We start from the raw sequence: 13701 nt of genomic DNA, 5'->3' as shown, positions 1-13701 counted from the left end.
TGCAGCTCCGCTTCTCTAGGGATTCAGGCAGGTGGGTGTCGTGATTTCAGGTGGCTTCCTGTTACTTCAGACACATTCTGAGGTTGCAGTCCCTCCCCACCGTATTCTTGTCTACTATGTTCTCATTATTTCCCTCCCCAAATTCTTTCCTGGCTTGGTGTGAGAGGCTGTTTTCCATCCCAATCCCTTTGAATTGACCCACTCGGTATTCTTTCTACACCCTCAGGTAGCAATGAAATTCTCCAACTCCATTAACTCTCTTTGCTCTTGGTTTGCTTCATGCTGGTGAGATGAGACCTAATTGATGCCTGGGGGTAAGCAGGCGCAAATGACTTCAGTGGAGTTGTAGCCACCTCTGTTAGAGCTGGATGTGGTCCACAACGTTTCGCCGGCAAGCCAAGACCGAACGGGACTTTCTTGTGAAGAAGCAGCCTCAATTTGCCTCTGCCCTCCGATTGTTTGTGGGTCATTGTAAGAACCGATGGAACATTCGGGTTGGCAGCGTGATCACCAAATCATGCTCTATGTACAGCATAGTTTCACACCGTCTGAAAGGGAATGGTAGCAAAACGTCCCGAGGCAGGGTGGTCCAGTGGTTAGAGCACCGGCCTAGCACTTAGGAGACCCGGCCTCATCTCCCTGCTCCTTCTCAGACTTCCTGTTTGACCTTGGACAAGTCATTTGATTTCAGTGGAGGTCAGGAGTTTAAATAGCTTCTCTGTGCCTCAGTTTCCCTGTAAAACAGGGATACTAGCGCTGCCCTGCCTCACAGGGGTGTTGTGAGGATACAGATTGCGGATTGCTCAGATGCTAGGGTAATGGGCATCTAAGTACCCCACATAGATAGTCCCTTGTCGGTGTACCTCTTCCATGCTGTGGCGTTCTCAGAGAGACATTAGAGCAAGAAAAGCCCTACTAACTGATTCAGTCTCCTCCCACTGCAGCCTTGTTCCCTGCAGTGCATTATCCAGCATCTTAATGGCAAAGGTTTCAAGGAGTGAAGCTTCCAGCCTTTCCCTCTGGAGACTAGCTCACAACATCTCACTGCAAGATGTTTATCAGCCTCACTTTTCCCTTTCACCCTATTAGCTCCTAGTTATTCCCGCAGGCACCACCCCAAACAACTCTCACTCCCCGGTGTTTATACCTTCCCCAGGTTTGTCGGCTGCTCTCAAGCCCTGCTTCGCTGTGTTATACAGAAGAGTGGCTGCAAAGAGTGGAGGTGCTCTTCTGGTTTGGTTTTGACTCTCTGTTTTAGTGATTGGAGGCAGCAGGACTGGATGGATTTTTTTTCCCTTGGCCTTTCGTATCGCCCAGGGAAGTGGAAAATTCCATCGGGATTCAGGAACAAAGCTGGCCTTTTTGTCACAATCAGTCAGGATCTTGAGCTGCGTGCCAAATCTTAGCAAAACAAATGTGTCCCAGAACACTGGGGAATCCCTCGTGCTGACTCAGAACTGCCCATTCCCGTGACTTGAGAGTCAGGCTTGCGTTTCGTATCGCCCCAGCTCCTGGAGACAAGTGATTCCATGCAGGTGTCAGCTCTTGTGTATAAAGAAGGGACGTTTCTAGCCCTTTGGGCTGTGGAGGAAGGCCTGGAAATAGGACTCCTGGGCACCAGAGAAGAAGAACCCAGCTTTATGACGTGTTTTTAAAAATTATGGTTTGGGGGGATGGGGCATGCTTGGGGGTTGGCAGAATGGTTGGCTGTGGAGAGCCACGAGAATGGCTTGGATGAGTCCTTGACCCAAGAACGTGTCTCCATTTTCTCAGGGAACTCAGTGTGGTGTCACCCCCTCCTCTCCTGCAGAATTTCACTCTGTTTTCCCTCCCCAGGACTTCCCCGCTCCCCCAGGAACAGGGCCGGCTCCAGCGGCACTTTGGCGGCAGCTCCACTGCGCCGCTGTACTAATTGGCGGCAATTCGGTAGCGGGTCCTTCCTTCCGAGAGGGACTGAGGGACCCGCCGCCAAAGAACTGAACGTGCCGCCCCTCTTCATTGGCTGCCCCTGGCACTTGCTTGCTGCGCTGGTGCCTGGAGCCGGCCCTGCCCAGGAACTCCTGCTTAGCCGCAGCCCTGTCCACAAGGGACTTGGTGCCGTGCTGCCGCAGGTCCTAGCAGTTCAGTCAGGGTCCCCACATTTCCAGCAGCACCTGACAATGAGCACAGAAGGGACCGGCTCCGGTGGTGCTCAGTGTGGATGCAATAGCTGGTTCCTCCTAGCGCCACTAGACTCCCCGCCTGGCATTGGAGAAGCAGTCCAGGGGAGATGAGCAGACGGCCCTTGGCCCTCTCTGCTTCGGTCTTGGGCCTGGCAGCAAGCTCCCTGGTACACTTCCTTTCTTTCATTTTAAATTTCCAAAGGAATAGCAAGGAAATGGTTTGGAGAACACAGGGCTCCTCCAGGTGCAAGTGGCTGGGAAATATAGGCCCCTGGTCAGTGCAGGATGCCTGGGACCGGAGCACAGGGTGGAAGGGGAGCAGCAGGATTTGCAGGGATGGGGTAGGAATGATGGAAGAAGGGCTGGGATTTGCAGGAAGGACTTGGGGCCAGCAGGATCCATGACTTTTAAACCTTTGATTGGTTGCTCCTCCTGCCCCAGTTCCTGACAACCATTGCCTTCACGCTGACCACAGCAGCCGGAACCCTTAAAGCACTGGCTCTCAGCCTTTCCAGACGACTGTCCCCCTTTCACGAGTCTGCTTTGGCTTGTGTACCCCCAAGTTTCACCTCCTTGCTTGCAAACGCAGACATAAAAATACAAAAGTGTCACAGCACATTGTTACTGAAAAACGGCCGCCTTTCTCATTGTTACCATATCATTATCAACTACATCAATTGGAACATAAATATTGTACTGACATTTCAGGATATAGAGCGGTATAAACAAGTCATTGTCCGTATGAAATGTTAGCTTGTTCTGACGTCGCTAATGCATTTGCTGCAGCCTGTTGTAAAACCAGGCAAATATCTAGAGGAGTTGATGTACCCCCTGGAAGACCTCTGTGTACCCCCAGGAGTACATGGTTGAGAACCACTGCCTTAAACCGTGTGCGCGCTTTCCTGGCGTGTACATGGGCACTGGGCAGCACTGAGCCAGAAGGCGGCAAACAAAGACTCCCTTATTAGTGAGGGAGGCAAAGGCCATTCAACCAGACTGTACGTCCCTCTTCCTGGAGAGGGAGTGGGCAGAGAGCTGCACATAACTGCACACAGCAGCTTTCTAACCAGAGAGAGATTCATACACGCACTGTGTTTCCCCACCCACCCACCCACACACACTCTGGGCTTCCAGGCAGACGGGCGGAGTCAAGACTCATAAGGGCTGGACCGATCTTCCTCTCTTACACAGAGAGTTACGAGCCAGCTTGTTGGTTCAGCGTAGTGGCTGGGAAAGTTGTCTGCTAGCTATCTTGGAAGATGGTCTGAGTCTCTCTCTTCTTCTTCCCAAGGAGTCCCCTAGTCGCCGAGCTCCCAGGACGCCAGCAGGTAACTATTAGCTCTTTCTTTCACTAGCTTTTAAGCACAGCAGCGGCTTGTTCTTAGAGATGATCTCCAGGTGCAAAATTTGGCTTTGGCCCCTGAATTTCAAACACTCAAGTGCAGGAGGGTCTGATTAATCTCCCAAGTAGTGTAGCTTGATAGAGTCTTGTTTCCTGGGCTCTTAGTCCAGTCCTGCCTTCTGAAAACACAACTCATGCCAGAAAGGAAAAGCATGGGTGCATGTGTGCTGTTGCTGAGATCTTTAGCCACCAACAGTGAGGGGCCATGTGATTTTTCTCATCTCTTCTGTGTGTCCATGTCTTCCCTGTTTATCAGTGTGTTTTGCTTTTGCCTCATTCTGCGGTCACTGCGTTTCCCCTTTTAGCTATCCCTCCCTCCCTCTCTCTGAGCCGAATCACTGAAGAGACAGAGCCACAGGACGAACAGGAGCTTTTGGTCCTTAGTTTCCCCCGTGCGCCTCCATGTCAGCTAGTCCCCCGTCCCGTCCCTCCCTCCTCCCATGCTTCAGGAAAAGTGACTAATTTATTCCTGAAACATCTTTGAAAGATGATTATAGATGAATGTTCAAAAGTTAAGAAAGTCGCTGCTCCTGTTCCGGCAGCAGCCTTAACCCGCCTGGGCTAGATCCTCCTTCACTTTCACATGCCCTGGAGTAAGTGAGTGATGGACCCCGGCATAAATGAAATCAGAATCTAGTCTATTGCCTTTGCTGTAGGTTTATTGCCAGACCAGGGTTGCTGGCCCTGATACGACATTGGATGATGGCTGCTTTGGCATTGGGATCTCTCAGCCTTCTGCCATGAGAGCAGCTCTCCTCGCTGTCCCTGGCATAAGTGCTTTGGTGTTAGCGCTGGAGTGGGGAAAGCACATGATGGAAATTAGCTCCCTGCAGAGAGAATTCTTTCTGACATTCGAGCAGCTAGCAGTAAAACTGGTTACCGACCCGTTCCACAAAATGGGCAGCGTCAGCAATCGCCACCTTACCCTTTGGGGAGTTAGAATAAGCCCAGCCTGTCATGTTCCTCAGATACTTCTCTAAATTGAAGGGCGAGGAAAAAATAATGAACAGAAGTTTAAGGTGAAAGAATTGAAAAGAAAAGTCTCCTTGTCGTATGTCGTTACGGAGCTCAGGGTTTGTTATACAGCCCAGCTGGGATACCAGGCTACCTCTGGGGGAGTGAGAGCAGAATGGTGGATAATGACAGGAGAGACACCCTGGAGGTGGGGAATAGACCCTCTGACATGTGGCTTCCTAGGGCTGGGATCCGGAGTGGGTGAGCGTGATGGTGCAAAACCTCGCTAATCAGAACTGTGCTACAGAATGTAGGAAGCTGCCCTGCCCTCTCCCACTGGGGCCCTGCCCTCACCCCAGACAAAGGGGAAGGGACATCTGTTCCTAAGTGCAGCTTGCTTCCTCCTCTTATAAACTGGGGTGAGATCCAGTGCCCAGGAGAGCGAGGGGCTGGCAGCGCTGGCTGGAATCAGGCATTTTACGCAAGTGCCCCATTCTGGCAATGGACTTTTATTCTAAGCTGCCCCACCCTCTGTTTATTCCAAACCTTTCACCCCTCTCAGCTCTGCCTATGCATCTCAGTCCTTGTTATTCCAGTGCAGAGCACAGAGTGCTGAATTAGTTGTGCCACGTGTCGTTTCGAGTGGTGATGTTGATACCCATCCAGTGGGCACTAAACTAAGGCCACCAAGCTTCATTACTTTTTGTAACCTACTGCAGGCTAAGATTCGAACCCAGATCGCCAGAGTTGACAGCACAGGGATGTACCCTGCTTGGTGCCACTTAACCCAATATTTTCAGAATTGAGCCTAATTTGCATGCACCATCACCACACGTGAGCACTGGATCACAGTAAATGTACCTACAAATGACCATCTAGGTGTCTGTCCATTTGCATGCACATTACCACAGCTGCAGGCACGGTTGCAGGAACTGCACATGTTAGGTGCTCCACTGAGTAGGCATTTTTGCCACAAGCACCGTTTTCAAAAATTGGTGGGTCCTGCTCTCCTATGGGGTGTTTCCTTAGGCAAATCATAAAACTACACTATGGGCAGACAGGTATGGGGGCAGTTCGGCCGCAAATACAGTGCCACTGAATCTTGGTCTTGAGCCCCAAGCAGGGACAGTGGAGAAGGCCTGGATGACCTTCTAGGCCTCATCCATCTTTAACCTCTGTGCTTCTAAGCCGAGTGCTGGTGGGATCGTAGCAGTAGCGAGCACTCATGTCTCAGAGGGCGAATGTGCAGCGATTACGAGGCCCGGGGTTTGCATAAACAGCCCGCGTTTCCAGAAATCCCTTCAAGGCTCTGCTGTGGGTGCAGCCTGTCCTTTGAATCTGCGTGAGCTTTGACCTAACGTCCCCAGCATTAGCTGAGATTACGGCTCTTATCTGCAGGGCCTTGAAGGCTTGACACCTTGGTTCCTCCTGCCCTACCTTTGCTGGTATTCGTGTGATGACAAGCGCCTGCAATAGTGGAAGTCCTTGCTGAGCAGCTCCAGAGTGCCATGGCACGCAGGGCGCCATTAGAGGGTTTGTGCCGGCAGGTGCACGTGCCATATTTATAGTGCTGGGAACGGAAATAACAATCAGGATCCATTTAGAGCTTGGGCCAAAATAATTCCATCCCGCTCTCTCCCTGGGGTTACCTGAGGTGGCCAACATTTACTCGCACATGCACTGGAGAGGGAGATCGGTTTGTGCATTTCACCCACACACCTCAAACAGAACAAGTTTTTAGTGCCCACCCGGGACGGACTCTCCTCTAGGGGGAGGAGAATCAGAGCTGTGTCTCTGGGCCATCTGAGATGGACAAGGCGCATCACTTAGACGGCAAATGAGGACATATATTTTCTCCCAGACTGATACCCACTTAGAAAGCCCACCACCATAGCCTCTAAGCACCTTTTTGGCACTACGGACTTCCCCAGGACCACTCACATGAGTACGGATTGCAGGATCAGCCCCTAAGTGTGTGCACCATTTGTCAACCCCGGGGTTACTAGATCTACACCTTGACCAAGGTAACTTTCCTCTGCTGCTCACCTAGAAGCTTGTTGTTCCCAGGGGTCTGTTTTTGACTCAGCCCCCACTGCATTTCTGGGTGGGCCGGGGCACAGAGCGGGTCGTCTTTGCTGAGCGAAGCCTCCACTATGCTGGAAGAGTAGCTTTTAACGTCAGTTGAAACGTGCCAGCGAATTCTTGCCCTGAAACACGCCTGAACCTGCTGATGACCTAAGGAGGCCTCTCCCCTGCCACATGGAAGCGCATGGACCTGCATCACTCGCATGCCAATTTCAACCACTCCTCCCTTCCAGCCACATCCTTCATAGACAGGTGTGTGATGCAGGAGTAGGTGGAGCCTGGTCTGGGCCCCGGACTCACCTAGGAAAATGTGTTTGCTCAGAGCTTGGGAAAGACACATCTTTCCCCTTCCTGGTCTCTCATTACCTGCAGCTCTATGGGGAAGGACGGGGGCTCCTGGGGGGGACTGGGAGCAGAGCCAGTGACTCAGTCCCCTCTCAGAAGACCAGTCTAGCTGGCGTAACAGCCCTTACACCAACAAACGCCTACATCCCTCAGGATTGAATTACAAACAGCTCTGCTCATTCCGTCACACTTTGATTGTTCATACGCAGATGGATCAGAGAACCCCAGAGACAGATCTTTGTCATGGTTGGTTCTGTTTAAACAAAGGTTGGCTGGGCCCTACTTTGAATGTCCTCCCCCCCCCGACCCTCCTGTTTAGAAAGGAAGGGCTGTCCAATGGTTAGGACTGTAACCTAGGAACCAGGAGGCCCATGTTTAATTCCCTTCTCCACCACCGACTCTCTGTGTGACCTTGGGTGAGTCATTTAGCTGCTCAGTGCCTCAGTTTCCCATCAGTCAAAGGGGGAATGTAGTACTACCCTACCTCACCGGGGTGTGCGTGCGAGGATAAATGCATTAAAAGAGTGTGAGGCGCTCACATGCAATGATGATGAGGGCCAGATAAGGATCTGAGAGAGAGAGATTGTCCCGCTGCTCCACTAAGCTCTGGGAACAAGATAACACCCAGACCCTGGGCTCAGTTGTGAGAAAGCTCTGCAGAAGGAGGGAGGAGGCAGAGGAAGGTTTGCTCTGCAGACTAGCACTCTGAAGTTGACTGGAGAGACATGAAAGAGGAGCAGACAGTGCGGGGGTGGATAAAAGACCAGAAAGATAAACACAGCCCATCAGTCCTACCTAATGGTGTCATCTGATGATTTTCTGGTAATTAAACTATTAACTCCATGACTCAGAAGGCCACGATTATGGGAAGAGAGATGCCTCAAGGGAGCAGAATCCAGTGGAAGATGCCACAGCATGAATCCTACAGCCCGGTGTTGTCAGAACCCAGCAGAGAAGCTAGAAAAGTAGCTCCAAGATGGAGAGCATTGGTTGGACCGTCCATCCCTGATTCCCCAGGGAAATCCCCAGAGCAAACAGACGTGACACTGGCAGCCAAGGCCTTGAGTTTAAATCTACGATTTTCCAAAGTGCTTAGAGGAATTAGGTACCCAACTTCCATTGACTGTATGGTGGATTTAGGCACCTAACTCCCCTAGTCTCATTTGAAACTCCCAGCCTAAAACAATATCTATACTAATACTGTGGTAGTCAGATTCTGAATTTCTCCTGTGCAGGGTTGTTGTAGCCATTTTGGTCCTGGGATATTAGAGAGACAAGATGGGTGAGGTAAAATCTTTTACTGGCCCAACTTCTGCTGATGAAAGAGACAAGCATTCGAGCTACACAGAGCTCTTCTTCTCACTAATTTCAAAGATTTCCACTCAGCAATGCACACATCACTGTATAACTGGCCAGAATGCCTGGGTCGCTGCTTTGTTCTCTCAAGTCATATAATAATAATAAATAATTAACTATTAGTATTTTACAGCGGCTTTTATCCAAGCCTTGCATATGCTGGGCCTCCGCACAGCAGCTTTGCAAGGGCCACTTAACAGCGGGTAAATGGAGTTACATACATTTATTATATATGTATATACAGAGTTGGTAAGGTACTTAGTCAGTGCCACACAACAAGTCAATGGAAGAGCTGGAAATAGGGCTCCTGGCACCCAGCCCCCTTCTCTAAGCATCAAACCAAACTTCTTTGTTTGAAATGTGAGTTCACGAGTTTACATTTCTGCCATGTCTGCCTTGCACAGAGTGCTTCAAAATACAGATGTCTGCAAAAGTAATACATTATGCCAAGGACGTACCTTGAAGCGCTGAAGTTTGTAAAAGTTTAAAACTTACGCAGGGTTTCCAAATACATTAGGCAGCAGCACCAGACAAGCTCCAGACATGCAGGGTAGGGTTTGAAAATCTCACCCGAAAGGCCATTTCGTCTGCTTGTGGCCCTGCTCTATTGCTGTCGATCATAAAAAGAGCAAAGTGGGGGGTGGAGGAGGCGGAGGCCTTAATGTGACCTGAGAAACCAGAGGAGGAAAGTTGTATTTTCAGCCTAGGTTGGGAAAGAGTGAGTGAGATGGAAAGAGACAGTTGGTGATTCTGTAGTGCCAGGGGTAAATGAGAGGAGGGAGGGGGTTAGAGATGGGATGGGGAAGGTGAGGAGGGGGTAGGATGGGGGGAACCATGGAGGAGAGGGACGGGGGAAGGCATGGGGTGAGTGGGGAAGAGGAGATGAGGGATGGGATATATAACTATAGGGTCTTTTCTGGACTGCACTGCTCTGTGTCCTGCTTTATCCGTAACTCTTACTTTTTGTGGCAGAGAGGAGGAGGATGGAAGTCATGAGCAGCCCAAATCCCACCATGTCTGCCATCCCCAAGCACATCCTGGACATCTGGGTCATCGTGCTGATCATCCTGGCCACCATCCTGGTCATGACGTCCATGGTGCTGTGCCCGGCCACGGCTGTCATCATCTACAGGGTGCGGACTCACCCCATACACAACGGGGTCGTGTGAGAACAGAGCCCGGGACTGGCTGGCCGCTCTCAGGCCACGCTGGAGAAAAGACAGTGGGCGAAGCATGCATCTCCCTGAGCTGACTCCATATGGGGCAGCAGCATGGAGGGGTGGGGACCAATGTGCCAGCCAGGACATGGCAGGAAGCACAGGCTGATACTCCTGGGACCAGAACTCCCTGTGCGTCACCCAAATGCACCCAAGGGAGCTGGGTTAGTCACCCACTCCGACTGGTGACAAAGCTTTCTCTGGAGTGAGTCCCGCTTGGTGGGTGCAGCGGCCCAGAATGCCCCTGTCTGGGCTTCACCTCATGCGCTCCAATCAAAATGGCCCCCTCGTATTTACCCGGCGAGCTACTCGGAAATGACAGGGAAGCAGGCCAGGCGCCGCAAAGGAAATGTTCAACTTCTGAGAGCAAAGCTGTCGAAATGGTTTCCAGATGCAGTCGCTTTGGACGTTGAGCAACTCGCGCCGAGCCGCTCTCCCTCGCTGCGAGGGCAGGGGCTGGTGACCTCTGGCACCTCACAGCTGGGATCTCCCGTCTGCATGCCCCAAGCTCCCCCAGACACTGGAGAAGAACAAGGAAGGGAAGTGGGGTTCAGTGAAAGTAATTTATTTGGCATGGGGGGAGGGGATCCATGTAAGGTGGCAAAAACGGGGGTGCATTTGGCTTCTGGGTTTGCAAGGCCATGGGACAGTGAAGGGGCCAATCGCAGCCGTGTCAGTCTTGCTTGTTGCAGGCATATGGTGTAATTGTACCAGAAATGTACTAGGCATGCTTTCAGGGGAAAGCCCTTTGGCTAACAGCTCTTGAGAGTGACACAGCATCATCCCCAAGCAGCCAGTCACCCCTTTTCTGGGCTTGTCACCTTGTTTTGGTTTCTTAATGTCTTTGTAATGAAAGGGCTAGATTGGCGCCCGCTGAACGGGTCCAGCCGGAATCAGTCCCAGGTTGCAATATGCCTCCACCCTGCTCTGGAGAGGCCCCTATTCCAGGGCTGCGGGGCCTGTTCAGTCTGGGTGGTCCGTTCAGCCTTTGACCTCTCTCCAGAGATTGCCAACATGGAGTCCGTTACTATGGTGCTCTGTGTGAGAGGGACACCCGGCCGCTGGGAGCTGGGCTCATGGTACACAGACTCTCCCCAGCCGCCAGAGCGTAAATCCGTGCTGGATGCGAACCAGTGCTGAAGACCCCCCCCCCATGTCCTTAACAAGCACAAGCCCCGTAGTTCTCCTGCAGCCCCACTGCTCTTCCTTGCCCAAAGATGGGGAGGAAATGGTTAACGAAACAGGAGAATGCAAATTCCAAGCCAGCGCACAGAGAGAAAGTGCAGTTGTAGGGATATTAAAGAAGGTGCTAACAGTGATTCCCCCAAGTGACAGTGACCCCCTCATAATTTGTCCCCCACACTTTAAAATCCAACAGTTTCACCAAGTACAAAAATCTCTTGGGTCTTCTGTTAAAACTTGTAAGCTACTGTCTGTAGAACCCATTGATTGTATCTATCCTGTGAAAGATACTTTATTACTATGTAAAATTTACAAACAAGTTAATTGACTTTGTTCTTGAAGTTATTGATACAATGTAAACAAACACTATAAGCCGTTAAGTGACTTTCACTTCATTCAACGGCTCCTAGGACAGACCCCCCACCCTGAAGGGCCGGGAGTCTCAAATGAATTAGCACACACCCTGAAAGTGGTGGAGACAGTAAATTAAAATATGGTTAGGATATGGAATGTAAGCTGATGAATGCTTGATATACATGAATGGTTAGGGAGGTGCCAGCCTAGAAAGGGAGTATCCATTGGCCAAAGAATGTGTCAAGTGGATGACCAGAAAACCCCTGGAGGGTAAACTGGGATCCACCCCATCACCTGGAAGGATGAGAAACACAAACTTTGGACAGTTTGGAGCCACCAGAAATGTGCCCAGGAATGTTCCATCTGCTGATTGAGTCAGCAACAGCAGGATGAAACCGCTCCCATAGACTAACACAGGAATTAATTCCTATAAGAATGGACTCTCAAGACTGATGACTTTGAGTCTCTGGTTCTGCTGCCAACCTCCAGGAGCATCAGGTGCATCTGACACAGACTCGGCTGCATCCTCATGACCAAGATATCTGGCCAGTAACTTGGCATGAGCAACTTCTAGGCTGGTAACTATAACACCTATACAGAACTTGAATGAATGATTGTGTGAATGAATCTCTCTCTCTATATATATGTGTGTTTGTGTGTATAAGGAATAAGTAGTGATAGGAATAAGTAGTCAAACAACGTTGTTTACTTTTATCTTTTGCTTTATCATTATATTTACAATAAATGTGGCATCTTTGCCTTATCCCTCTTAATAAGATCCTGCTGGTTTTTATTCTGTTGGTTTAACACAGTGAGGGGGGAAGAAGTGAGCCCCCCTCTCAGTACTCAGCAGCCAGTCTGGATTGGGTCCACCCTCTGGATATAGGTTCTAGACTCAAAGCTGGAAGGCAGCACAGGGTTATTTTATCCTCACCTGTAACGGGACAGAACATTCCTAACTGGGCCAAGGTATGTGAGTGCAAAGGGATGCGTTAGAACTAGCAGGGCAGGGCACTGCCCCTTCTCACTGGGAGAACCGGCTCACAAGCCACTTAAAGCACCACTGCAGTGAGTTTGCACACCTTGTTCTTGGGGGGGGGATTTCTGTGCAGTGGAAAAGCTCTGCGTACTATGGTACAGTTGGCAGCCAGTGCCCAGGAGAGGGAGGCCAAGGACTGGGAAAACTCAAGACAGGAGCGCTTTGGCCCTACTATGTGTTGGACCCAGGCACGGAACAGCAGGGGACACTCTGAGCTGCGTCCCAAGACGGGAATAGCGGGGGAACGGGAAGGGACGGGGGTGGAAAGGCTGCCCAGAAGCTGGCTGTGCTGTACCTAGCTGCAGCCATTGCTCGCCGGCTGTTGCTTTCCCAGACACTAAAACTCCAAAACTTAAGCTGCCAAGTTTGCACCTTTTGAGGTGCAAGAAAAAGTTATGGGGAAAAAAAGGAACAGGAGGGTGAATGCAATGTACATAGGAAAAGCGTGACATAAATGTATTTAGAGGACGTGTGTGAGCTTACACCATCATGTAAGCTGTGATATTGCACCAATCCATGGAATAAATGGACTTTATTCTACATGTGTGGATGTCGTGACGTTCCATCCGTGCTAAGGACATTATTGGGCCCATAAATCCTTCCTACACTGACCTCACCGGCAGCGTTGCCTGCTCTCCCTGCCTGTCCTGAGCCATGGCCCTGGTTTTGTTGATGTGTGAGATGGGGAACTCCTCGAGGCATGGACCATCTCTTCTTCTGCGCTCTGTAACCGATTGTGTATGTCCTCAGCGCACCGCATTACAGAGGTAGGTACAGCGACAAAAAGAGAAATGAATATGCTTAGTAAAGTAAATAGCGTCAGATGGAAAACAAACAGATAAGATAAAATCCCACAGAACTCTTAACAAAAACCAGACATGCGCATGGTACGCAAAGTGCTTGCTGGAGTGCTGCAGCAGGAGGTTTTATTTTCTCATGTTCAGGCCGATCTGTATAACTCGCTCCTCTCCCCAGACGTCTTGTGACCACCACGACCTCACTGCGTGAAGCACAGCATGGCTCTTGGTGCAGGGCTTTTGTTTACCTCTTGAGTTTGAAACCAGCTTTACGTGAGCAAACACAAGACGGGGCTAAGTCATAAGGCTGTGGTGTGGGAAAGCGGTGGAAGCTTGCAGGTTTTCTGAGGCCACAGAGAGGCAGTGGGAAGCTGTTACCTTTACTTACATCCTGTTTCTGCCCTCAGAGGTGCTAATGGGAGATAGAAAACTGCTGACAATACAGTGATGCATCTTGGAAAGGGACATTCCACTGCTGATGTTCTTTCTGCAGAATCGTCTCAGGCTGGGTAGCATTTTTCCAGTGCAGCTTGACGAGGTGCTGGCCTGAAGGCACCTGTGGACTGTGCGGTAGTACAGGCAGTGCAGCGTGCTCGCACCATGGGAATGACAGCATGAGGTACAAGGCGATGGAGAATCAGGTCCAAAGTCAGTGATAGAGGCAGGAACGGAACCCTAGAGTCCGGACTCCTAGTCGCTCTGCGCCATGCACTGGAGTATTCTCCTTTCTAGAGTGTTTCAAAGCATTTTAGTTTACAAAGTAATGAGTTAGGCCAGGCCTGCACAGGGGACACACAGCTGCCCTTAC

At 50.7% G+C, this 13701-nt stretch overlaps 1 protein-coding gene across 1 annotated transcript; it reads left to right on the top strand.

Moving 5' to 3' along the window:
• Nucleotides 1–3162: 3162 nt before the first annotated feature.
• Nucleotides 3163–10934, top strand: SMIM3 (small integral membrane protein 3). The gene is made up of 2 exons (XM_034779873.1): nucleotides 3163–3490; nucleotides 9277–10934. The coding sequence occupies exon 2, from the start codon at nucleotides 9288–9290 to the stop codon at nucleotides 9471–9473; it is 186 nt and encodes a 61-aa protein (XP_034635764.1). The 5' UTR covers nucleotides 3163–3490; nucleotides 9277–9287; the 3' UTR covers nucleotides 9474–10934.
• Nucleotides 10935–13701: the final 2767 nt, after the last annotated feature.

The sequence above is a fragment of the Trachemys scripta genome, chromosome 8, assembly GCF_013100865.1.
Source record: "Trachemys scripta elegans isolate TJP31775 chromosome 8, CAS_Tse_1.0, whole genome shotgun sequence".
NCBI classification, from domain to species: Eukaryota; Metazoa; Chordata; order Testudines; family Emydidae; genus Trachemys; species Trachemys scripta.
Note: the sequence above shows the minus strand (reverse complement) of the source record. Positions and strands in the feature narration are given on the sequence as shown.